General features: G+C 44.2%; 1 protein-coding gene across 14 annotated transcripts in view; it reads left to right on the top strand.

Moving 5' to 3' along the window:
* The window catches only part of CELF4 (CUGBP Elav-like family member 4), a 697,556-nt gene that overhangs the window by 667,585 nt on the left and 5,244 nt on the right, over window positions 1-24,727 (top strand). For all 14 annotated transcript variants that reach the window (XM_030969503.1, XM_030969501.1, XM_030969500.1 and 11 more), the window contains one exon: window positions 4,903-5,069. In XM_030969503.1, the coding sequence (XP_030825363.1) occupies window positions 4,903-5,030 (128 nt within the window). In that variant the 3' untranslated portion in view covers window positions 5,031-5,069. The remainder of the gene's footprint in view (window positions 1-4,902; window positions 5,070-24,727) is intronic.

The following is a 24,727-nucleotide window of genomic DNA, read 5'->3' as shown; positions in this document are numbered from 1 at the left end:
TTACCATGCACAGGGCTCCATCCAGAGGGAAGCTCCTGCCCGAGAGAGACAACGTGTTATTCCAACCTGGTAACAGATCATCAAGAGGCTGTTTTGCACATTAACCACTAATTCTACTTGCTGGATGCAAAGCAAACCAGAAAACTCATAAGGACCAATTAAGGATCCATGGAAACATAACTATTTGCTCCTATTCAGGACTGCTCTTAGTGCACAAACTAATTCATGGACATGCAGACAAAACATAAACAAAAAGTTTACGGTTACAAAACAATCTTCAGATATACTCTGACATAGATTGTGAATTCCCTTCTTTATCATCCTTGCTGATTAAAAGAGAAAAACAGCCCTTAGGTAATATCTGTTACATAAAGCCATTGGTGATCGTGCTGATCATGTAATGAGAAAGGCACAAAGCTCCCTCCCCACGTCACACCACAAGAACCTTCTCTGGAAGAAAGGGGGAGAAAATAAAGCAATTCCAAAATTGTACCCCAATTTCTGCCTACTAGCAGTTAACACAGTCCAGTAGGAAAAGAGTAAGCCAGAGAAGTAGTGGGGTCTAACAACAGTTCCTTTCCTGGAAGATGCTGTGCAAAATCAGAAAGATCAGATGCCCTCTGTTGCTGTCCTAGCAGCTTTCGCCATTCTCTGCCGCTTTTGATAAATCATTTATTAGAACAGTGGTTTACATAATCCCTGGGGGGGAAAAAAAAGGGAAAAAGAAAAAAACCCACCAATATCCCCCCCATAAAGTAGATTTATCACAAAATGCTGTCCTCCTACCAACTGTCTTCAGACCAGAACATATATTTCTCTGATTATTAATTAACTGATGCACAGAAAGAGCTTCAAGCTTTTTAACCTCTCCCTTTCTCTTTTGTCCTTCAAGCATGTAGATGACAATGCAGGGGTGGTGTTCAAAACACAGAGCGGAACTGTAATACTGCCATCATGTTTTGAGCCCACGGGCTCAAATACTAAAGCCATTTAGGAACTGAGTATTTAAGTTATTTCCCCAGCACATACATTCTATTCCTAGTCATACATGTTCAAATCTGTCGTAGTACCATGAATCCTGCTGACACAGATGAGGAGAAACAAAGATTGTTGACTGCCAATACTGCATGTAACAACACAAAAAAGTCAAATCTGCCAGTAGGTATCTGACCTGAGAAGAGAAAGGAATTTGCTGTTGTTAGCCCAACATGCCTGTCTCTCTGCCTATCCTTTATCCGCTGTAAAGTCCCAAATCTCAGGATAAGCCATAGCTTTCCTTCTCTTTGTAGTTCATCCAAATACCTTCCACAATATGAAACACAGCTACTTATAAACAATAGGAAAGGGGGAGACTTGGATGCACCAGCAAGTTCTGAGCATATCAAGGCCCCTGAAAACCAAAACAGTGAAATGAAGCTAGAGTAATTAGCTGTTGTGTCCCTAGAATATGATCACAAAGAAAACATACTTTTGGGCATTTGCCCATCTCTTTCTGCAGGTTTTGAATCCCAGTTCCTCTACCCTCAGCATCCAGCCAGAGGAGATTTTATATTGCATCAGTGAATACCAGAACAACTAAGGAGAAAAAAATCTGGTCCAACTCTGTAGGCAACTAATACCAGAATCAGAGTACAACTCCCTGCTTCATCATCTGGTCTAAATGAAATATAGTGAGCAAATGCACTTCTGATCTCTCTTATTAGTCCTATTTGTTAAAATGCTGTACAGAATGAGGAAGTGGGCTAAGAATTCCATCTCAAAAACAAAGTGATGATAAAAACTGGTATAGCTTCATGAGCTTATCTCATGGCAAGGTTTTTGCAGAGGCACAACTATATTAGCACCCCAGCACAAGGGCTTATCACCCCTCAAAGGTCTAGTCTTGGCAAAAGTAGAGAAATAATAATCTTCTGTCATAGGGGACAGCATTTCTGGAGAGGTTTGATTCAGCAATTAACATCACTCTGGGGAGTGACCCACCCAGGCATTTAGACAGTCAACATTCTACCTTGAGATGTCACTCCTAACTTATGGAACCAGGTAGATCCCACAACAGAGGTTCCTTGATTTAAGCTGGGTGACTGTATTCACTGCAGCATTTGAGCATTTGAGCGCAGCTCAAATTCATTTGAGCACAGCTAAGGGTGTCCTGATAGAAGAGAGAAATCCTGCCCTACCCTCCACTGACTGCTTTGGCAGGACCTCCACTGATTACTGTAAGGTCCGAAAGTGTCTTGTTCACCAAAGGATGGATGTGCAGGCACAATCTACATGTGCACATGTAAGCAGCAGGAGGGGCATCCCAAAAGGGCATGTAGCAAGAGTAGAAATCAAAGTTCCTAGACAAGGTATGCTCTCTAAAGGCATGAGCTAAACAACCATCCAGCCGCAGCCAACTCAATTTTGATATTGCATTGCTCTGTTGTGTCAGTAAAGTAAACATACCTGGCACTTCTCCCTAGCACTGGGGACAGCTGGCACAAAATGGCCTACACCCAAATTATTAAATTCTCTCAATTTCCAGAACATCATGGACACATCCAAGTTAACCACTGAACACAGCCTGTCTTCTGTACTAAAACTCACACTTTGTCCAGGAATTGTTTGATGTTAAACATTAGTAAAAAAAAACCTCAGCACTACAGATTATGAGGTACCAGTTTCTCTGAACTTCCCTGGAACAGCTTTAGGCTACTGTTTTAGATGTGACTGGTGTGTGTTGGCCAGGAATATCAGCAAACCAGATGTGATTTTTAAAAACAAATGGGTTTCTTTACATCCTATATTCAAGGATATCATACCTTATATCATATAGACAACATATTTAAGGTTGAAACTCAAGTAAGGCATCCCCAAGAGAGTTCCCAGAAGTATTTTAAGTCTGAATGTACTTGGGTGAAACCAGGAAGTATTTTGTTTGTTCCATTGCTGAGAGTGAATCATAGGACTTTGTTGATAGATTATTCAAGTAGTTAAATGCAAACTAGTAACATTACCAGACACTTACTGCCTAAAAAGTGAGGGTAAGAGCAGATCCATTGCTACTGAATAAAACCACAGCTCATTACTCCCTATAGCCCTCCAGTTTTCTTTGATGATTGCCGTGGGGCTTGGGAGTACTTTTTGTCTGTTTGTCTTCAGAGCTGCAGTGTTGGTACCTCCTCATCCAGGGGGTTGGCAGGAAAACTGTGAGGACAGCCAGTTTACTAGGAGCCTTGGCTTCAAGAGGGGAGGACAAAGAAGGTTCCCTATTTATTCCATTGGCCTCCCTTTTAAAACCCCATGGGGTTTTTTCCCCATGTGCCATACTCCGCAAACCGGTTGTCTCACTTTGAGACACAGACCATGGGTTTCATGGCCTGACATGAAGTTGCTTTATTAGCCAAGGTCAGGGAGCACAGCTTAATGCCGGGGTGAGAAGGTGCCGTTGCACGCACAGCTCTGTGTCTTTTTCAGATGCAAGACACCCTCTGTCACCTGTGAGACACTTCAGAGGAGGAGCCAGACCAGGCAGGAGGGGCTGCAGAATGAATCCACAGCACAGCCCAAGGCTGTGAGCCAGGCCTGGTTCTGCTGTCAGGAGCAGGTGTATACCTGGCAGCAAATGCTCAGCATTAGCTTTTTTGAGGGGTTTGCAAAAACCATCTCTTCATTTCAGCCTGTCTGTTGAGCAACACCAGGCTCCTAGGATTGATTTGTGCTGCCAGGGCCTTGCAGGGGTTGGTAAACAGATGGCTTTGTCTGGAGAGCAGGTTGGTCCAGGCTAGTCTCAGGTTTGTGCTCAGAAATGTTGTTGGCACTCAGGGGCATTTCTGGCAAGAGGAGCAGAGGCAATGCGTGTACAATGTGATGGTCCCCTGCCTCACTGATATCTCAGACCCATGGTTGCTCCAGCTACAGCCATAAACATCATGGGGAAATTAGGCCTTTTTTTTTGGATCTAACATGAAAAAAAATTAAAAATATAAATAAATTTTTAAAACAAAAACAAACAGAAAAAAAAAAAGTAAAGTTACACCAAAAGCTCTCCCCAGAGCTGGATCTATTAGAATGCATTAGCTGTGTGCATCCTGTGTGGTTGACCTATATTATTTCATCAGACTGCTAGAGAGCAAATGAAGACAAAGAATGTCTTAGGTGACCCATACATACAATATTCAGTCATTATAGTTGTTTCTAGTGCTGAATGTGCTCCATGGTTGACTGGGAGATTTGCTGGCAAAATTTGAAATTCCATAGGAAAACCATGTTAGGAAAGCACTTGTGTTCATCTCTCAGCTGCAGAGTAACATGGAGTTTGCAGAAATTGCCAGTGATTAAAGCTCTTCATATTGCTTGGCAGGCCAGAAATCAAACCATTCATGCTGATTAATACACTATTTATTAAATTCACATTTTACTTCTATTGCCATAATAAGGAGGTAGCAGTAGGTGTGTCAGGTTCCCCTCATCATTAGTATTGGAAGGCAAAGAAAAGGTTATGATGGGAAGTTAAGGAAGGTTTAGAGGTTTACCCAAGTCACAATGGAGGGACATAGAGGAAGACAGAGTGCCTTGAGACCATGCATGACATCTGCTGACTCCCAGCTCATAGGTGACCCAAATCTTGTGGCACCAACATTTGGATCCCTGTGCTCCACGTAGTCTAGTGTTCAGACTGGCACTCAGACCAGGCACTGTCCTGGGACACTGATCTGTAACAACCCCTCCTATCCTTTGTCCCACATTGGCAACCATCCTGTCCTCACTCTCCTGCCCACCTGCCCACCCTCCTTCCTGCTCACTTCCCCCCTCTCAGTGCCCTCACCCCCTCCCCATGTTCATTCTCTGTGGTCGTTGCATGTACGTGCCTTGGCACCCTTCAGCTCATTAAGTCCCATGCCTTGCCTCGTGTTTTGACAGGTTTTGTGAGTTTTGACAATCCTGCCAGTGCCCAAGCTGCTATCCAGGCCATGAATGGATTCCAGATTGGCATGAAGAGGCTGAAGGTGCAGCTGAAGAGGCCAAAGGATGCTAATCGTCCCTACTGAAGGGTTGTGGGAACCACTGGATACAAAGCACTAGCACAGGTAACTGCATGGGGGAGGGGGTGTCAGCTACACCTGTAGCGTCTCTCTGTGTTGTAGACCCTCGAGGAGATTCAGCTCTGTGACTCTCTATCTTCTACCTTTTTGACTCTGGCTAGAGCCACTCTGCTCAGACACGCACCCGCGCATAGACCAGGAACTGTTTGTGTGTGTGTCTCTTTAGAAAAAGAGGTGGAAGGATGCTTAACAAGGGATAAGACAACTTCCTCATCCCAGGGGCATCCTGCATCTCTAGAAAGTGTTTCTGGTCACTAGAGGAGAGTCAGCAGCTGTCCTGATTCCCCCTGCTCAGTGAAAGAGAGCATTTCTGGTGCTTGAAGACAATCTGCAATTGAGAGGTGGGACTGGGCTGCAGTTTAATCCCAGGTGACTGGACTGGGACAGTGTCTGTCTCAACAGCTCTGTGTTGCAAACGTTTCAAAGCATTCTTCATTCTCCATGCAGTACAGTCTGTATCCAATTCCATCTCAGCATAATAACTTAATGTAAATATGTCTCCCTGACAACCAAATAACCCCTGATTTATTTCGTCACAAACCCAAGAAATTAATAGAAGGATCCATGTTCACTTCTTGGTCAGTTGTTTTAAACTCCTGTGTGTAGATAAAACCCGACCAAAGCCAAGGGAGCTTAGCTGGAGTAAGGACCTGGGGTCTCGTTTTTAGGCTCATGTGCCATGTATTGCTGGAAAGAAGCCAGCTGGATGTTTCAAGGGAACTTCTAATACATGTAACAACACCAAAAATATCAGAAGCCACAGCTTGTTTCATTGGAATCCAAACATATCACCAGTAACAAAAATGAAGATGTTTCCGAAAACGGAAATATTTTCCACCACTGGCTGGCTCTTTCATTAGATAATTCTCTGAAAAACAGAAATATAAACCCCTATGTGTTTGTTTACAGAGACAGGAAGTCCTCCTGTTGTTAAAACTGTTCCACACCAGAGATTCCCCAATAAACTCAGCACCTAGGGAGGCCCTAAGCAATTTGTACTCCTGAATTAGTAATAAAGAGATTGGTTAGGTGACCTTTCTATGTCATTTTAGCTGTAATGTCTAAGATTCTGTGATTTTTATTCAGGCCTCTTTTGATTTATCTAAGATAGGCAGGAAATCTCTATCTTCAACTTTCCCAAAGAAAAACAGAGTGTTTTAATTTTTCACTGGGATCCCAAATACCTTTGAAAAACATATTTTTCCAGTCTTCAGAGCAGTATCCTTTCCAGTGAGAATTCAGGAATGGGTTCAAAATGTCTTTGAAAGAGGTGCTGCACTGAAGACAGCATAAAGGAGATTAAGAAACCTTTCAATAAACATATTAGGTGCATGTGCAGGAAACAGCCTCCATAGTTTAGAACCTCCTTTATATGTGACTATATGAAGATAACCATCAATGCATTTTCCCCCTTCAAAAACCTCTTTTCTTTTCCTTGCTTATGGAAAGGCCTCTTGGAAGCTTGAAACCAAAACATGTTGCCATATCCAAATGCTTTTTGCTTCATCACACTGGCTTTTATTTCTGCAGGCTTTGCTGGGTGAGGGCGGGGTGTGCATGCGTGCAACTGTGTGAAAGCAGGGGCTGCCTTTGCCAGGGAGGCTTTCTGTGACACCTGCACAGGGATCCAGGGACACAAAGGTGTCCCTAGGTAGGCACCAGGCTTTATGTGCTTGTTTCTCATGGTGGTGTCAGAAGATGCAGGGCTGTGAGTATCTGTGTTGTTCAAGATTCACCAGTGTGAGTCTATGGTGGTTTTTACCATCATGGCTCACCATGAAGTGCTCTGAGGTCTCAGCTTGTTTCCTACAGAATATTACTTACTATTAGGACAGAGATTAGTTGCTTGGGTATTTTTTTCCCCCAAAAAATTTAATTTAAATTATATAAAAAGGAATCAGCAGGTAAAAGAGTAATATAATTCCATATGTATCTCTTAAGCATTTTTTTCCTTTCCTTTGCTTCTACTAAGCAGAACAGTCTTGAAGAGTTGCCTCTAGGTAGGAAGTCCTTTAGCTTTCCTGGCTTTTATTTCAGCTTTTGTACTCTGCTGTCCAGAAAAATCAGTTTTACCACCAGACCACTTCCACCCTTGGCTTAGAGAACCTTGTTTAGAGACTTGTTTAGAGACCCTATCAAAATGTATTTCAGAGGTCCTTGTTCTTCTGCATACTCTCACCTGTTGAGCCTGTTGCAGGAGCTGTACCCAACTTTTAGCAGAAAGTAATTCTCCCGGAAAAAAAAAACTTTATACTTATGTTTTTCCCCCTGGCAGAAGGAATTGAACAGGAGTGTATGTGGTCCTGGGAGGATACTGCAGGAACATTCCCCAGGGGAGGATTTGGGTTAGCACAGGGAGAACCATGCTGCAATAGGCTGGAGAGGACACTTGGGGACAGCCAGGACACCCAGAAGGTCACATGGGCTTAAACCCAGGTCTTTCTCCAGCTCCTCTGGCTCCCAGGGATTGGGAACAGTGATCCCAGCCCTCTAGAACAGGCAGGATCTCAGTCAGGAAGGCCACAGGGCAGCTTTCCCACCAGGGCTGGGCAATAGAGATCAGCAGAGGGCTGAGCCCTCAGGAATAAGCCTGACTCAGAGATAGGGCAGCTGCTCTTGGCTAAGCACAGTATTATTGTACCTCCACTGCTGGCTCGATTTGCAACTTCCTTTAACTGATAGAAAGATAATAACTCCACTGTGATTTTTATCTGTCTTTACTTTGGATGCAGCTCTTCAGGGTCTTTAATTCCAATTTGAAGCGTATGTGTAATGATATTGACACCAGAGTAATTACTCATGTGCTTCAAGAGGATGCTCAAGAAACTTTTCAATTGGGATTTTTCCAAGGAAGGGCTTTTTTCTATCGAATTGCTTTCAAAACATAAGTTGCCAACAACAACAAAAAAAAAATCAGCACCCAGTTTGATATAATCCACCAGAGTGTTTTTTTCTTAACTGAGAAAGAAAGGGCCTCACTAAATTTTAATTCTGGACGCACTTTTTGTAAAAAAACTTATAAATCTCCCTTTTGGGACACAAGAAGTCCAGGCCACAGTGATTTGAAGTCCTTTGTTTTCATTGCAAGCGCTCTAAACTTGCTGTCAAGCACTGAAAAGGTTTTTGTGATGTGGCAGATAAGTCCAAAGCTGCAGCAAGCAAAGCCCTGAAGAATTCAGATGGCAAAATGGCTGTCCCTGTTCTCTTTTTTCTTTATAATTAAAGAGGTGGCTGTAGGGGGGAAAAAGGAGGGGAGGAATGACAGGCTGGGAAAAAGCAAAAGAGAGGAGGATCATTTGGGGCAACTCTGCCAAAATCAGTATATTCTATTGCCAATCCCCCCTCCGCACTAGGAAGCAAGGACTCTGAGACACTCCACGTGTCTTTCAGATAGAAAATGCACGAAATTAAGAATTATTAAGAAATTACAAGATTACAATTAACAAAAAACCAACCTGAAGCCCACATCTCGCTTAGGTGCCATTGCTAGGAGCCCTCCCATGCCCTGTGCAGTGCCTGGGGCTGTGTGTGAGCCCTGAGCCCCTCCAGGACAGGCAGGCACGGTGGGACAGCGCTGCCCAACATCTGCACAGCTCACAGCCCCTCCAGAGCTCAGGGCAGAGCACAGAGCAGCCCAGGAGCACCCAGCTGATAGATCAGTAAAAGGCACAGCACTCAACAGCCCTGGAAATTCCATCCATTCCCCTCCTGTGGCTTCGTTGCAGTGGCTGGTCACTGGCAAAGTGATGTTTTCCGCCTCAGACAGACAGACACTCTGCTGCTGAAGTTTTATTTAAAGCTAAAGATGCAGAGACATTTGGGTGAGACTAACCCAGAGCACTGGCATGGAACTGGGCGAGGCAAAGTGAGTGTGAGTGAGACAAAATGAGTGAGGCAAAAGGGAAACAGAAAAGTGGAAAAAAAAATAGAAACAACATCAACAGCAAGATTATTTTAGCTGCGCTCCAGAGTAGTGACAAAACATTAAATGGATACAGTGCCCAGGCAACCTGCTTCTATAAAACACCAGGGGAAATAACATAGGCCAAAGCTCAAATACAAAAATAAGAAAAGATTTTTCAGGTCCTCCTTCACTACTTTTTGAACATGGACTGATGTCTGGTTTATTGTAAAATGTGTGAAATACATGTTTTTGCAGCTGTCTGGAATAGGTGGTATTTTTACTCTGAGAATGGTGGGGGTTTGGGTTTTTTTTTTTGTTTGTTTTTTAGCTTTTGGGGGTTTTGGGCTTTTTTTTGTTGTTGTTTTTTTTTTAATCAGAGGGTATATTTTACCAAACTGGAAAACTTTGCATTTTTCTCTTTTTGATCCCTAATAAGAGAAAAAATACAAGCAACCCAAACTCCATTTTAAAGTAAGATTATACTATCAGCCAAAAATAAAACAAAAAAGCAAAATTCCAAATTGCCATAAACGAAAATATGTGAGAGGAAAACTTCTGTCTTCTCTTGTCATTTCAGATGGCTTCAATGAGAAGTCTAGTGAAAGTGTATTTTTTACTGAAATTTTTGTTGCTTATGCCTCCCAGATAGCTTTCTATTACCTCTAGTGAGAGGCTATTCTGCAGCTGCATTGATCTCACTGTTTTCTATTAGGCTATTCATCTTGAGATTCATCCCAAATACCCTTTTTCAAGATAAAATCCCATTTCTTGTAGTTATGCCTCCTACAATCATGCTAACCAGCTTCTCTTCCACCTGCACAGATTATTGTTGTTTCCCTCTTTTAGTCATCACTTAGATCGTTTAAGACTTGCTTACATTATGGAAATTTGCACTAGTATAATTGCATCAAAACAGTACTCCAGCACAAGCTTTAATATGAATGAATAAAGAGAGAAAAAAAATCAGTGCAGCTTAATTTTGGAAAGTCTGTTCAGGTACTGGAAAAACATCACCTCAGCCAATATTTTTTTCTGTTCTTTGGATTACTTTTGTTTTTCATTTCCACTGACACCTGTGATTAAATTAAGCATCACTCACTGTGTTTACAACCTAAACTTTGTGCTGTTGTGCTTGTACTGAGAGAATGGAAGTGAATTTTAGTGGGGGAGTCTAAAACAGGACCCCTGACGGTGTTTGAAAGACTGACAAGGAAATACTTTATTTTTCTGTCTGATCATTTTTAACCTGTCTGTCCATTTAAATTACTGATAACTTTATTATGGCAAAATTCTCATGTCTGTTCTAGAAACCACAGTTTCGATACCAGAGCATGCAAAATCCCATTTGCTAATTATTTTATTCTAAGATTGGCACACAATACAATGCACTGATGGAAAACGACAATAATTAATTACTGCATTTACTCCAAAATTACAATCACTAATTACTGCTCTGAGACTGAATTCCATTCAGCAATATTTGGAACTTGTTCTTCGTCAAAGCAGGGCAGCTTTTCAGGAGTATTGCTGTGTTTGCATCTAAATGAGTCCATGTAGGTCACTAACGGATCTGCACTATTTGTCATGGGAGTGATAGAGCAGCATAAGGCAATACCACAACACTTCCCTTCAGTTTGGAGCAGGAATTCTTCATTAAAACCCAAGTCCCCCCCACCTTTTTTTTAAATGTTGGAGAATGTAAATACTTCAGAATTAAATAATAGATATTAAAGCAGCCTCCTACTTCTCATCTCGCTGTGATACTCTTGGCCCTGGTGCTCTGAAGTAAACTTCTGGAGAATTGTGAAAACTTTTGCCAAAGACTCAGCCAGCAAAGAGCCTTCTGAGTTTTTCCCCATACATACAACACTGTGAAAAGACCAGGAGCTTGTTATGGTGGTGCCCTCTCCAAAGGCTTCCAACAGCAGAACTCCTAAAGCTCCAGGGTTGACTGGAAAGAGGTAACTTCATATTCAGCCACTTGACCAAGATTAGTGTGGGAGATCATGTGGACAATGTCACACAGATAACGTAAGTCAGATTTTAGAGCTTTTCTGGGCTCAGTGTAAACTTCAGTTGCATCAGTTAATGGGCAGCTGCAGTAAGCTGGAAACAGCAGCTTTTGAAGGAAATTTCTACTGGGTTTTTTCAGCACGCAGATCTGCTGGGCCAGTGCATGAGGGACTGCAACTTGAAGAAAAAACAGAAAATATAAGAAAAGGAAAGAGTAGGTGTTTGAAACAGCAGTGATTTGAAATGAGAGCCAAAGAGATGGAAAAACACAGGAGACATCCATAGCCAAATTTTTTGTTCAAGCAGCAGCAGCAGCAAACACTGACAGAATGAATCCTCTGCTAAATAAAATATGTACAAAACGAATGAGAGAAGGCAAAGGCCCACAATGAAAGAGGATTGTGAAAACAAGCACAGTCGTTTTTCTACAGGACCTCCCAATAAGTTGCAAGTCAGCAAAATCCATTGATGCTGGGACATTGACAGAGAGATGTACTCACTAGTGGGCAAACAGGAAACAGGCACGTTATCAATTTGCAAATGCTGCTCAGGGAGAGACCAAAGAAAGGTCTAGAACCTCAGAGATGTTCTTCTCAGATGGCCCCATATTTGAAGGCAGATAGAGCTGTCTTTAGTGTGTTCAGTTAATACAAACATCAGCACCATTAATGTGGTTTTTTGCCCAGGTAAAGACAATATGAACACTAGGCAGGGCACAGCCCTCTACATCTAAGAAGAAGGTTTAAACCTTCTTCCAGGGAAACTGGAATTTCACAATGAAATCAGAGTTATGATTTAGCCCCAACATATACACAGGACTCAGGTCACTTGTGCAGCATTGATCAGTAAGCTGAAAATTATCTGATCTTTTTGTCACTGACCTTTGAGAGCTACTGCAGAACCATGAATTGAAGCTCTGTGGGATAGTGTTTGGCACTTGCACTGTAGAGATAAAGAAAAGGGAGGCTAAAAAACTCCATGAAATTTACTCTGCCGGGGAAAACTGCTACAGGAGTTGGCAAGAATCTTAATAAGGGGTTGCAGAGCACTCCATCAATGTGAGCACCTTAAATTGATGTCCTTATGGTTTGGAAGGCATATACAATCAGCTGCACTAGAACACTGTTTCTCGTTCCCACGGTTATACCCAGTGATATATCAAATGCAATAATTGCATATTTGAATAATTCATAGGTACGGTAACTTTAGCCAGATACAAGTGAATATCAAAACTCTGGTCTCTGAAGTGTTTGATTCAGCTGTAGCAGAGAATTGAAGGTTTACGGTACAAGCCTTGTTTCTCAGGTGTCTTTCATCCAGCCCTGTGACTGCAGTCAGGAAATAAAAAAAGAAAAAAAAGAGAGTTTTTATTTCAAATGGTTCATTTTTCCACTTAGCTGAGCTTCATCCAACCTTTTTGAAATATTGGGTAGAAGGCTGAGCTGGAGGGGAAAGGAGAACAGCAGTCAAGTCATTTCCCAAGCAAGAAGCAGAGTAAATGAAAACTCAGTGCTCTGTCTGGAAAAGTACTAACCACAGTCGTGATGGGGCTAAGTTCTTGGGCAGCGTCAATCACCAGCTCCTCTGAAGCCAGTGAAGTGACACTGATTTATGGCAGCCAAGGATTCAGGCCCACTGTTACTTATTTAACTCTAAATGTTCTCCTGGCAGAGATGTTACAATTATTTGCAATTCAGAGGGAGATGCAATGTCACCATTCTGGCTGCTCTGGTCTTCTTAGAGCAGAGACACCAAGGAATGACCATGGCCACGTCCAAATATCACCATGGCTCATTTTAAAAATGCCTTCTTAGGATAATGACTTGCAAACAGAGGAAAATCTCTTGTACCCATGGAAAGCTGCAGCTCCACACTATAGTAATCCTCTTCAGAAAGCAGATTTCTCCCATTTATTGGAAGATACATTCTCCCTCCCCAGCTCTTCACATACCCCTTTTTCCTGTGTAAAACAGATCCAGCAGCTGGGCTGCCTGAAGCATCTATTCTATGCAGAGCAATAACACTTTAAAATCCCCACAGTGACGAGATACCTACCTTTGAAATTTCTGGCTCTGTGATGCCCAGTCCTTGATGCCAAATATATCTTCTGGTTTATTTGGATGCGCTGTAGACCATAGTTGTCGTGGTAGACCCGTAAAAGCAGGTTGTTCCAAAAGAAAATAGGTTTTCACTACCTTGATTTCTAAGGATTTGGAAACAATTGGGCCATCAAATCCATGGGCTGTGCAGTCAGCTAAAAATTTGTCTTTGCTGGATAAGATTCTCTATTTTTCTCTACTTTTCTCTACTCTCTTGAAGCATCTCCACTCATGAGCAGAGGTTGCATCCCATTTGCTGTGATGTATGACAAGTGAATGCTTTCCATGCTCTTTATTTTCCTCTGTGCATTCTCCTTGCATGGTACATATTTCTCCATCATGGCAAGTTGGACACTGCGAAAGGAAACCAGACAGGCAGCCCAAAGCCAGCTGTAGGAAACTGGACTCCTACATGTCAGTTTTAAGAGATTTGCTGCTTTTAGAAGGGTTTTTTTCTGGGGGGTTTCTGTCTTCTGCTCAGGTAACAAGAGCATTGTTTAGTACAGACCATACAAACCTTGTTACACAAATCCCAACAGGAGTTCCTACAGGCCTTTTTCCCATTACCCATGAAGACCATTGTAATGCAATTTAGAGAAAGGTGTACAGATCCTCATCAGGAGTAAAGGAATAGCTCATACCTGGAGAAGTATTCCTACACTTAAACCTGAATGGAGGAATTCATGTCCTTTGATGGCTTTGTTGAAAAGCATGTGACGTGCTGTTAGCAATTAGGAAAGGCACACAGACTGGCACCATGGTTATCTCTGGGGTGTTTTCTCTTTCAGCACAGACCCACTTCTTGACAGCCTGACTTCTGGTGCTCACCGGGGACTCCTGGAAGTAACCCCAGGATACCGCTTAGGATTAAAATGCAAATAATTTCTTTCTTCAGAAATGCTCTAGAATAAATGAGTTGTCCTGAGGTTCACAGGTATCTGAAGAAGTGCTGGGCCTGTCCTTCATCTGGGGAAAGAAAGTAGGCTTTAAAGGAGTGATGATGATTTGTGCCAGCTAAAGGCTTGCTGTGGGATTTGGCCACTTACACTCAGGGAGCAGAAATCTTCTGCTTTTTTTCTTCTAATCTTTCAAATTGCCGCTGTAATTTTTTCCCCAAGTTGTGTGTGCTCAGTGTGTTCTGTCGATGTGAGAAGTGGTAATGTCACTCTGCTAGGAGTTTTATGGTTCACAGAAGGCAGGATTTGTATTGAGATAGACAGATAGATGGATGTCTGGTGCCTGTACACAATGTATTACAGAGATTGACCCAAAATTTTCAACACTAAAATCCCAAACAATAGACTGAGGGAATCTCTGTCTGGGAGATTTCAGATGGATTTTATATCTTTTTTTTTTCTGATTAATACAAGTCTTTAAAAGCATATCATCCCTGTCCCTTTGCCCAAATATTTGGAGAAGATCAGAGTAAAGAAGGATCAATAGCAAATAAGTAGTCTACATTTTCTCAGGTGTCAATGTAAAGGAGGTCAGACGTGCCTTACTGCGGGGGGAAGGGAAGGATGCACAGTTAGGGAAGTCTGGTGTGCATTCAGATAAGGAACATTCACTGGGACAAAGGAGGTGAATCCTGTTGCCCATGCAGCTGGTGAACCCAGGGAAGGGGCAGTGATGCTTATGTCCCCCTGACCAGCCAGGCTCAGGGCCACCCTGAGATCTGGGCTCTCCCTGCACATGAGAGGGACGTGGAAAGGAGCAGAAGTGCTGGGAGCAGTAGGGACACCATCCTGCACATGAGAGGGACGTGGAAAGGAGCAGAAGTGCTGGGAGCAGTAGGGACACCATCCTGCACGTGAGAGGGACATGGAAAGGAGCAGAAGTGCTGGCTGATGGGAGCAGTAGGGACACCATCCTGCACATGAGAGGGACGTGGAAAGGAGCAGAAGTGCTGGCTGATGGGAGCAGTAGGGACACCATCCTGCACATGAGAGGGACGTGGAAAGGAGCAGAAGTGCTGGCTGATGGGAGCAGTAGGGACACCATCCTGCACATGAGAGGGACGTGGAAAGGAGCAGAAGTGCTGGCTGATGGGAGCAGTAGGGACACCATCCTGCCAAGCTGCCTGCAGAGCCTGGAGCTGCCTCCTAATGAAGGCGGGCGGCTGGTCACAACTGGAGGCGAGCTGTTCCCCATTTGTTTGTGCTCCTCAGAGTGGCAGGGATCCGCTCTCCATCAGAATAATCCAATTGAACAAAATGATTCATATTAGCAGGCACATCTGTCTGAGGCCAAAGCAGAACCCTGGTGTTAGTTTAATAAATGGCGTTCATTAAACTCAGCTGAAAATATAATCTGGAGAGACTGATGGGGTGAACAGAGCAAAGAATAAGCAAAAGGAGTTAGCAATTATCAGATGTCATTTGTTCTACTGGTACCATGGAATTGGAGCTTGTTTGCTGAAATCTTAATTTCATTTTGCTGAGGCAGAATCCATCAGAGAAGCTTATGCTGCAGCTATGATTCCTGTTTGTCAGCCCTTGGTAGGCAATGTGGCATTTTTCTTTCCTCCTTTTCTACCAGACAGAGCTCTGAAGAAGCACAGATCCCAGCAGAGAGTAGAAGGGCAGGAAAAACTGAGGGAGAGCAGCCTTTTCTTTGCCATGAGAAGACTGCTGAGTAAAGTTCCCTGTGCTGCAATGGAGAGAACATGGGCAGTGCTCTGGGACAGGAACTTTGGGCATTTCCAATGCAGCAGAAGCCATAAATATCCCCAGCTCCTCTGCCATTTCCCCTCCATACCATGATGGTGTATAAACACTTGACTTCAGGAGCATTTTGCACTCTATAGGGTAGGGACCAGTGTTTCCACTGGCAAATGTTTCCCTCTTTTCAGACTGTAAAATGTTGGGTCCTTCTTGGTGGTCAGGTCAGGGAAACTCCTACAGCTGTGCACTGGTGGCTGTCCAAGGCAGCACAGGGGAGCAGGCACAAGCATCGAGGTGCTGGAGGCAGCCCACATATCCAGAGCTTAACCCTGATGGTCTGGGGCTGCCTCCTTCAGGCCCAGCTCTCGCCCTGCTCCAGCTCAGCCAGCTCAGTTATCTGGCATTAACATTCCTGGCCATAAGTCTCCACACAAAGCACTGAATCCAGAGGGAGTGCTCTGAAGAGGGAGAGCTGCCTTTCCCAATTTCTGCTGAGCAGAGGAGAGCTGCTTGGGACTGACTTACAGAATGGTCAGCATTTGAAGATTGGCTGGACAACCTGTTCCTTGCTTTGGTTTTGTTTAGTTTTAACTTGTCCCTGTGGGTATTCAAATGGTTCTTGGTGTGCTCCAGGGGAAGGCAAAAAAGGATTTTATATTTATAGACTTGCCAGAGCTATCAAGTCCTAGCCAGTTAGAAAAAATCAAAAGAATAATGGAGGAGAAGGGAAAGCTTGACCTCATGAGCTTTCAGCGTTGATTAGTTTGTTGGTGTCAGGAACCTTTTCTTGTTCAGGGCAGACTAACTGTGAAATAACTTTTTCCCCCTACTCTTTAATCTGTCTCCTGTATTCCCAAGGGGAAGGAGGAGCTAATACCTGCCTTCCTGGAGCTCTCCTTCAGAGGAAGCAAGTGCACAGACTTGCGCACCAGCAGTGAGGGGCTGGTGGGTTTGGGTTTTTTCTGAGATTCATCTTCTCAGCGTGCCCTTTGGCAAGAGGCTGAACACCTTCAATCTCCCTCAAAATTGTGTAAGAATCAGCTGCCGACACAAGCTGCTCTGGAGATGGTCAGAGGTTTTCCTCACCCTGGTGAGCAGAGAAGAGGGAGGGAGATTTGCAGAGATGGGCAGCATCTTTCTGATGTTTGCCCTGGATTCCACCATCACAATCAGGGCTCCTTCATGGCCATGGAAGTGGGTGGGACATGCACTGAATCCCAGCTCTCACCCACTACCATTCCTCACACAGGTTAATCCCGACCTTCTTGGCACAGGGAGGAGCACAGAGGCTTAGGTTGTTTAACATGACCCTGTCATTTGTATGAGACTGGTGAGAAACTTGCTGAATTTGCTCGGTTCAGCTCTGTGGATCAGGCAATGATAGCACTCCCAGGCCAGCACAGCTGCAGGCACAAGGGGACATGCTTCATAAGCACAGGCTATCTGAGGTGACAGTGAACCAGAAACCCAAAGAACTGAGACTGATCAGACTCAACTGGATGCAAATGGAATTTGGGATTTATTTTCAATAATCTTTTCAAAGTTCACTGAGGTAATCTTATGAACCAGACATCATGGGAATCAGCACATTGGTTTTCAGTGCTTTCAAAAAAAAAGTTTTGTTTTGGATTTCTTTTTGAATTCTCAGACAAAAAGTTTTGACTATTTTTAAGCAGTAATAATGTTTGACTGATCACCTGCATTTTCTACCCAGAAAGGCTTTAAACAAAAATGTGATCCAGTTCTAAATTAGAATCATATAAATACCTCAGCTATAGCAGTGAAATGAGTCATAGACATGTCACATGCATAAGTGTTTTCAGAATCAAATTCTGAGACACTAAAATTCACCAAGAGATGTGAATTCCTCATATGGAAACCACTCCAACTAGAAGGTGGAATTCTTGTCTTATCTTTCTCCAACTCAGAAAGAGTTACCAGCTCCTTAGCTAAAGTATCTTCTTTTAGAAATTTCATACAGAATTTGGCTTCAAGAATGTTTGTGGGATTTTTAATAAAAAATTATGAATATTTAATAATTAATAGAACTATGTAAGCTTATTGAGTCATCCTGGACTTTAATCAATTTGAAATATTTGGGGCACCAATTTCCACCTTACTACTCCTCACTGGAGGTACATCAGAGCTTTAGTGCAATTAAAATGAAGCAGGAAATATTTTTAGCTAATTGCACTGTGCACCTTGAAGGTAATTTGAAGCTGCAGGCAAAAAAAAAAAAAAATCAGAAGGTGTAATTGAGTGCTGCAAGCTGGGAGTTTGTGTTTCTGGCTGCATTCTGATTTAAACGGGTATAGAGACAGGGCATGGGGCTGGACTGCCTTGGCAGAAGGAGAGTGAAATCTCACCTCTGGAGAAGAGTCCCAGGATGCCAGCAGCCCCAGCAGCCCTGCCACTGGCACAGGACCAGCTTTGGGAGGGTCAGAACATGTTCCTGAAAGGGATGTCAGGCTGGGAGAGGAGCTGAGGTCTCCTCCTTTTCCAAGCCCACACAGACACCACTCCAACACATCCTTCCTGTACCTGCTGAGCAACTACAGACCAAATCCTTCCCATTCCAGCCCAGCAGGCAGCTGTGGGCTCTTGTTTCTCGTGGCAGATGCTGGAGCCACTGGTGGAGTGCATCCAACACCTTCCTGGGAGGGCACAGGCAGCTTAATTGTACCTGCTGAGATCTGTGAGCTGGACTCCATGAGGTCATCCTAGGGGTCTGCTCAGGAAAGGGAGAGGGGAGCAGGATCCCCACCTTACTGTCAGCAACAAAACCAGAAGAGTGTAGCAGTGGTTTGATCAGCATTTTGATAAGGTCTAGTCAATCTATAAAGGGAAAAAGCAGAAACAGCAGAGACTGGGCACAGAGGCTTTCTTACAGCTTCCCAATTAGACTTAGTTCTCAACCATGTACATTTTTTTAATTAAACTGTTGGTACAATGCTCAGGAGATAGAAAACTCCTTGAGGCCCTCTTGTAATAAAGAACCTTTCATTGTATGCAGAAAGGCAAGCTTAATTTCCTCTCCCACCTAATATTCATCTGCAGCAAAAGCAGGGGTGAGCACTCTGTATGAGGCAGCATAAATGCTCCTCAGGGCACAGGCCCCACTGATTTGGCCATTGGGAGGGAAAGAGGCTACATCCTTTGCTGCAAAATAGCCATTTAACACTCATTTGACCTTTACCATCGCTGCTGCTCAAAATGACCTGAGCTCATTGCATTGATCTTCACCTGCAGAGCTCTTGATTGGCAAAGCAGAGCTGAGAGAGGGAAAAGAGCCATGGCTATGTTTGCATGAGCAAGTAAATTCTGGGTGCTGCCGAGGAGGATGGACAGGGCTGTGACCACTCAGACCCTACCAAGCTGCAGCCCTGGGGGTGGGCAGAGCCCCCTCCTGAATCCCAGCCCAGCCCTTCCTCCCACCACACACCTCCACCCCTTCTCCAGGGCTCCTCCACCACCCCTGTGAGCCCCAGCCCGCCGTGGCCACCTCCTGTGCCACTGCTCATTGCAGGGTGAGGAAAGGCAGCCCTGCTCAGGGAGCCAGTGCCATTTTCTGACTGCCCAGGCTGGCTTCTGCAGGAGCAGCTGCTCCGCTGTGGTGCTTTTTCATCCGCTGCTTGAGACTAATGGCTCCAGAAAAATAGATAAATCAGAGGTGACACAGCTATTGCTGCTTGACAATTTTTCATCAAACAAGCTGGGGGAGGAGGGGATGACCAAAAAGTGACATTTTGACCAAACTGGATGTTTCCGCAGCAAATTTTCATTCCAGTAGATTGAAAAAAGAAATGCAAACAGCACAAAAAATGTAACTGTCTTGATTAAAAATGTTGGCCTTCAAAACACTAAATTCCTCTTAAAAATTGACTGGTTTTCAGAGTGATTAAAAAAGGCAAAAATTAATCTATTTCACTGGCCACCTCCCCCATCCCAGACTTGTTTTGTTTATTAACTAAAATATTCACAGGAAAGAAAGCCAAAATAATGACAATTTTCCTCCAGAAAATAATTGTCATTTTTCAACTAGCTCTTAATGCAACGTAGTTAAATGAGAGCAATCCTAGTAACAACACTGCACAGTAAGTAAGTCATACAATTATTTGAAAGAAGGGCACCGCAATTTAAAAGCTAATTTTTATCATCACCTTTAATTTATAAATGGGAAAAATGAGGCAGGGTCATCAAGAATATAAGACCAAAACAAAACAAAATAAAAAGAAAGAAAAAAACCAAACAAAAACCCCAAAAACAAACAAACAAAAGAAAAAAAAAGAAAATAAAAAATTAAACATTAGCATTAGAAATGCTGGACTCCCATCTCCCTGTTAGATCACATAGGCTTCTCTTCTCTGTCTCTGTGTGTGTGCAATTGTCTCTGTTGGTACATATGTACATGTAATACCTCTGTACATATACATATGGATATGTTGGTGTGCATTTTCATCTATATAAAGATTCATATATACAATCTGTCTGCTTTTTAACCTTCAGATGTTAGAACTGAAGCATCTGACAAAAATACTCTTCCCCCCACCCTTCCCTCCCTCCCCCCACTAAAAATAGCACCCCAAGAGTCCAGGTAAATGCGTTGATGTCTGGTATAAATCATCAGGCTTCTTTTAATCCCAGCATGGATGCCAAGTCCCCTTCAGCACGCTGCCCTTCCCACTCTAACCCATTTGGGCTCCGAATCTTGGGCTCACCACACAGCCTTAGCAGTGGTTGTCATAGGGATGGAGTCTGTTTTGGAAAGCCCTGCCTCCATTTTCCACCTCTCCCCAGGCAGGAGCTGCAGGAGGGGGGAACCTCTGTGGGTTGGATTGGGGTACAGTGCAGGGGAGGACTGAGGCATAAGGAAAGCAGAGCCACCCCGCAGCACTGGGGGCAAAAACAGAGAGGGAAATTGCTATAGAAACAGTACAAAAGGCAGGGGAGAAAAACGTGGGCTGGAGTTTTAATCATATTGATCTGCTTCAGGGGCAATAGCTGTGAAGGTCTGTCACAGGCAGCACAAACACCTCCAGTTCCTTCCAGCAGGTGTGCATGGCCACAGGCTCCAGCAGACAGAGGGACAGGATTCTGACTGCAGTTTTGGGTGCCAAGGCACACATGTGTTTAAATGGAGATCAATAAATGTTGTATAAAGGTGAAGAAGTTGTCATATGTCATGATCAGTGTGAGAACAGGAGGCTACCACTTTCCTGCTGGAAGAAGTGGTGGTCTTTGAGTTTCATCAGGGAGAGGTTTCTCAGCTCCAAGGCAAGGAAAAAGTCTAGAGATGATCAGCAGAGACTTGGCTAATAAGGACTCAGGGGACACACACGGTAGAAATGATGTGGAACTGGAGGCAGTAGATTTCTGCAGTGGAAGAAGAACCCAACCTGGCAGCCCACCACGACGGTTGGCACAATTGTGTGGTCCTGTGAAGGACACAGAGCAAACTTGTACCTGCAGCTAGCTGCATTTGCAGCTCAGCAAATATACAGGGACAGCTCCTGTGGCACTCACCAGATAGTCAGGGAGTGCTAGGCTTGTGCCACTTGCACACCCCTCTCAGGTCATCTACCTGCTGTAAGGGTACAATGGAATCATAGTACAGATTAGGTTGTAAAAACACCTGTAAAAGTGATAAATTCAGTCATTAACACAGCACTGACAAGTCCACTACTAAATTCTGGCTCTAAACACCACGTCTATATACCTCCAGGAATGGTGACACCACACAAGGCAGCCAGTTCCAGTGCCCAACAAGCCTTTCAGTGAAGAATTTATTCCTAATATCCAATCTAAACTACTCCTATTGCAACCCAAGGTTGTTTTCTCTTGCCCTGTCGCTGGTTACTGGGGGGAACTGAGGCTGACCCCCACCAGTCTGCAACCTCCTTTCAGAGGGAGAGTGATAAGGTCTCCCCTCAGCCTCCTACTGTGCTGGGGAGCACCACTCCTGAGCAGCCCCAGCTGGATGTCATTCCATTCACCAACACCCTCTGGGCCCAAGCATCATCCATTTATTTACCCAGGCAGCAGTGCACCCATCCAAGCCACGAGCAGTCAGTTTCTTCTGGAAAATGCTGTGGGAGATGCTGTCAAAGGCTTTACTGAAGTCCACATGGACACATTCCCAGCATTTCCCTCATCAGCTAAGTGGAGCACCTTGTCACAGAAGGAGATCAGGTTGGCCAGGCAGGACCTGTCCTTCATGAACTCAGGCTGGCTGGGCCTGCTCCCCTTCTTGTCCTGCATGTGCTGCATGATGGCCCTGAGGATGATGTGCTCCACAAGGGTCCCCAGCGCTGAGGTCAGGCTGACAGCCCTGTAGCTCCCTAGGCCCTCCTTCCAGCCCTTCTTTTGGATGGGCATGGCTCTGGCTAACCTACATCAACTGAGACTTCTCTGGTTAACAAGACTGCTGATGAATGATGGAGCTGCTTAGTGAGCACCTCTGCCAGCTCCCTCAGAACCCAGAACCACACCACATGGGCAATGATTGTCTCCCATCTCCCAAAATGCAGAACTTATCCTCACAGTCCAGCCAGACACTGCTGCTAGAAGCTTTACTGCGACAGAGGTGTTTGTAGCAACAGGACAACTGTGCTGACAGCACAGGTTGCAAGGACATGACTAGATTTATGTTTGTCTAACCAAGGCTTTAACTGAGATTCATTTACCCTGATGGTATAGACCTAGACTGCAACTATTCCCTTCACAGCAAGTCAGTCAAGGTCCTCATTATAACCATGAAAGAGATACTGGTTCCTTTTGCCCATGACTCACAGTCTTATCTGAAACAGTTCCTAAGCATGAGTGAATTGGGACCTAAAATCCCTGTGTGTCTCCACTAATGCTGTCCTAGGCTGATCTGTTCAGCTGAGGATGTCTGCATCTTGAATTCCATCGTTAGGATTTCAATCCCTTATTTCTCTCCAGTGTTGAAGGAGAACAGTCCCAGGACGTTAGGCACTTGCTGCTTCCAAAAAAAAAGTTGGACATTTACCAGATTTATTTGGGTATGGTTTGCTCAATGGAGCAAGACTTTGGGCATGTCCCTAGAGACTATCAATGTGTCTTCTCCTGACCACTGACTAGGTAGCTGCTGCAGACCCGTGCTTTAGAAGAGCGCAGCTTCATTTGGTGCTTGAAATACAGACAGAAGTTAGGCAGACAGGGTCACCACTTGTCTCTTTGGTGTGAAAGAATATTTTCAAGTGGCTTTTTTTTTTCTGGTTTTATTTAGCCTTAGCAAGTCCTTATCCTTCACCTGTACATATATATGTGTGTGTACATGTGTGTGCGTACATGTGCGTGTGTGTGCGTGTGTCACCTGCTGCAGTGTCTGAGGGTGTCTGTGGAGGACAGACAGAGGGATGGTAGTACCACCTCCAAAGCAGTGGTCACTGATTGAGCAGTCCCATCCTTCCCACTCTGCACATTAAATATTTTCCTCTGTAAAATATAGCAAAGAACCTCTCCCCAGCTTGACAGTAGCCTGGATCTAGCATCTATGTGTAAACACACTGCCCACTAAGCTCCACTCCTCATCCTGCAGCTGGTGCTATCCCATATTTCAGCCCAAGACAGGAGATGTGTGTTGTTGCTACTTCCCAGGAATAAAGCAGGATATTGTCAGCTCCACCAGATCTCTCCTATTCCTGTTGCCTCCTTTGTCCTCTATTCATTGAATCAAAGTCTGTTAACCCTTCCTTTTCCTGCTAGTGCAGCTGAGGTAAGGAAAGACACAGGCCTTGCTGTGATGGTGCTGACAGCTCTCCTTCCTTCCCCAGCCTATTGTTTTCCTGTGTTATGACATGGCCAGAAAGCCCAGAGGAGTAAGAGGGATGCTAGATATCTTTTCCAGGAGCTGTACAGCTGACACTATTTGCTCTTGGGCACCTAGGGACACAAATGACAGCAATTCTTCCCTGGGCCATCTTCAAAAGGACAGTTTTCCCCATCTTGGATTGTGAAATAACTGTAGACACAGATCTTGCATCTGCCTTGGGGGTACCAGTCTATTGTCTTTGTCAAACCCCAGGAAGCTCAGGCTGACACTTCCAGATTATCAAAGGGCAAGACTTTGGGGCCAGGCCATCAAGAAGGAGTCAGCCCCAACCAAGACAGCAGCCAACTGTGGGAAAAGTGTGGAGCTGAAGCCAGAGCTCAGATCAGGGGCTTAGTTCAGCATCATCTCTTGTCAGCTAAGCACAACTGCTGCAGCCAAGAAAGCGTGTTTCAGTTCGCAGAAACAGTGAAGAAACCCAAGACAAACAAACAGAAAGCTAGGGAAGGAATTTTCGCTAGCCAGCATGCATGACTTCAGGATAAGAACTGCCAACAATATTCTTGTGACACCCCAACACGAGGTGAAATTTCATTCGTGTGCAGTGACTTTTCAGAAATAGGCTGCAAGGAGAGATATGAGCCCTGCCGAGGGGATAGAAAGGCAATACCTGAGGAACAGGGTGCAGAACTGCTGACTGAGACAAGTGTATTGTTGTGTGCAGTGATTTTTGGTGTTTACCGAGGCAAAGCTCCGTGGGCCAGTGAAGGGACATTTTCCTTCACAGGAAAGGAACAGGGCACTTAAATAGGTTGTAGCAACCAATCCCTGGCAGGTTTTATTCCTTTTCCTTTTGCTTTGTCCTTGCTTTTTCTTTTCCTTTCTCCTTTTGTTTTTTGGTTTTTTTTCCTTTCTTTATGCTTCCTCTCCTCTCCTCTCCTCTCCTCTCTCATTTCTCTCTTCTCTTCTCTTCTCTTCTCTTCTCTTCTCTTCTCTTCTCTTCTCTTCTCTTCTCTTCTCTTCTCTTCTCTTCTCTTCTCTTCTCTTCTCTTCTCTTCTCTTCTCTTCTCTTCTCTTCTCTTCCTTCCTTCCTTCCTTCCCTTCCCTTCCCTTCCCTTCCCTTCCCTTCCCTTCCCTTCCCTTCCCTTCCCTTCCCTTCCCTTCCCTTCCCT

The sequence above is a fragment of the Camarhynchus parvulus genome, chromosome Z, assembly GCF_901933205.1.
Source record: "Camarhynchus parvulus chromosome Z, STF_HiC, whole genome shotgun sequence".
Taxonomy (NCBI): domain Eukaryota; kingdom Metazoa; phylum Chordata; class Aves; order Passeriformes; family Thraupidae; genus Camarhynchus; species Camarhynchus parvulus.
Note: the sequence above shows the minus strand (reverse complement) of the source record. Positions and strands in the feature narration are given on the sequence as shown.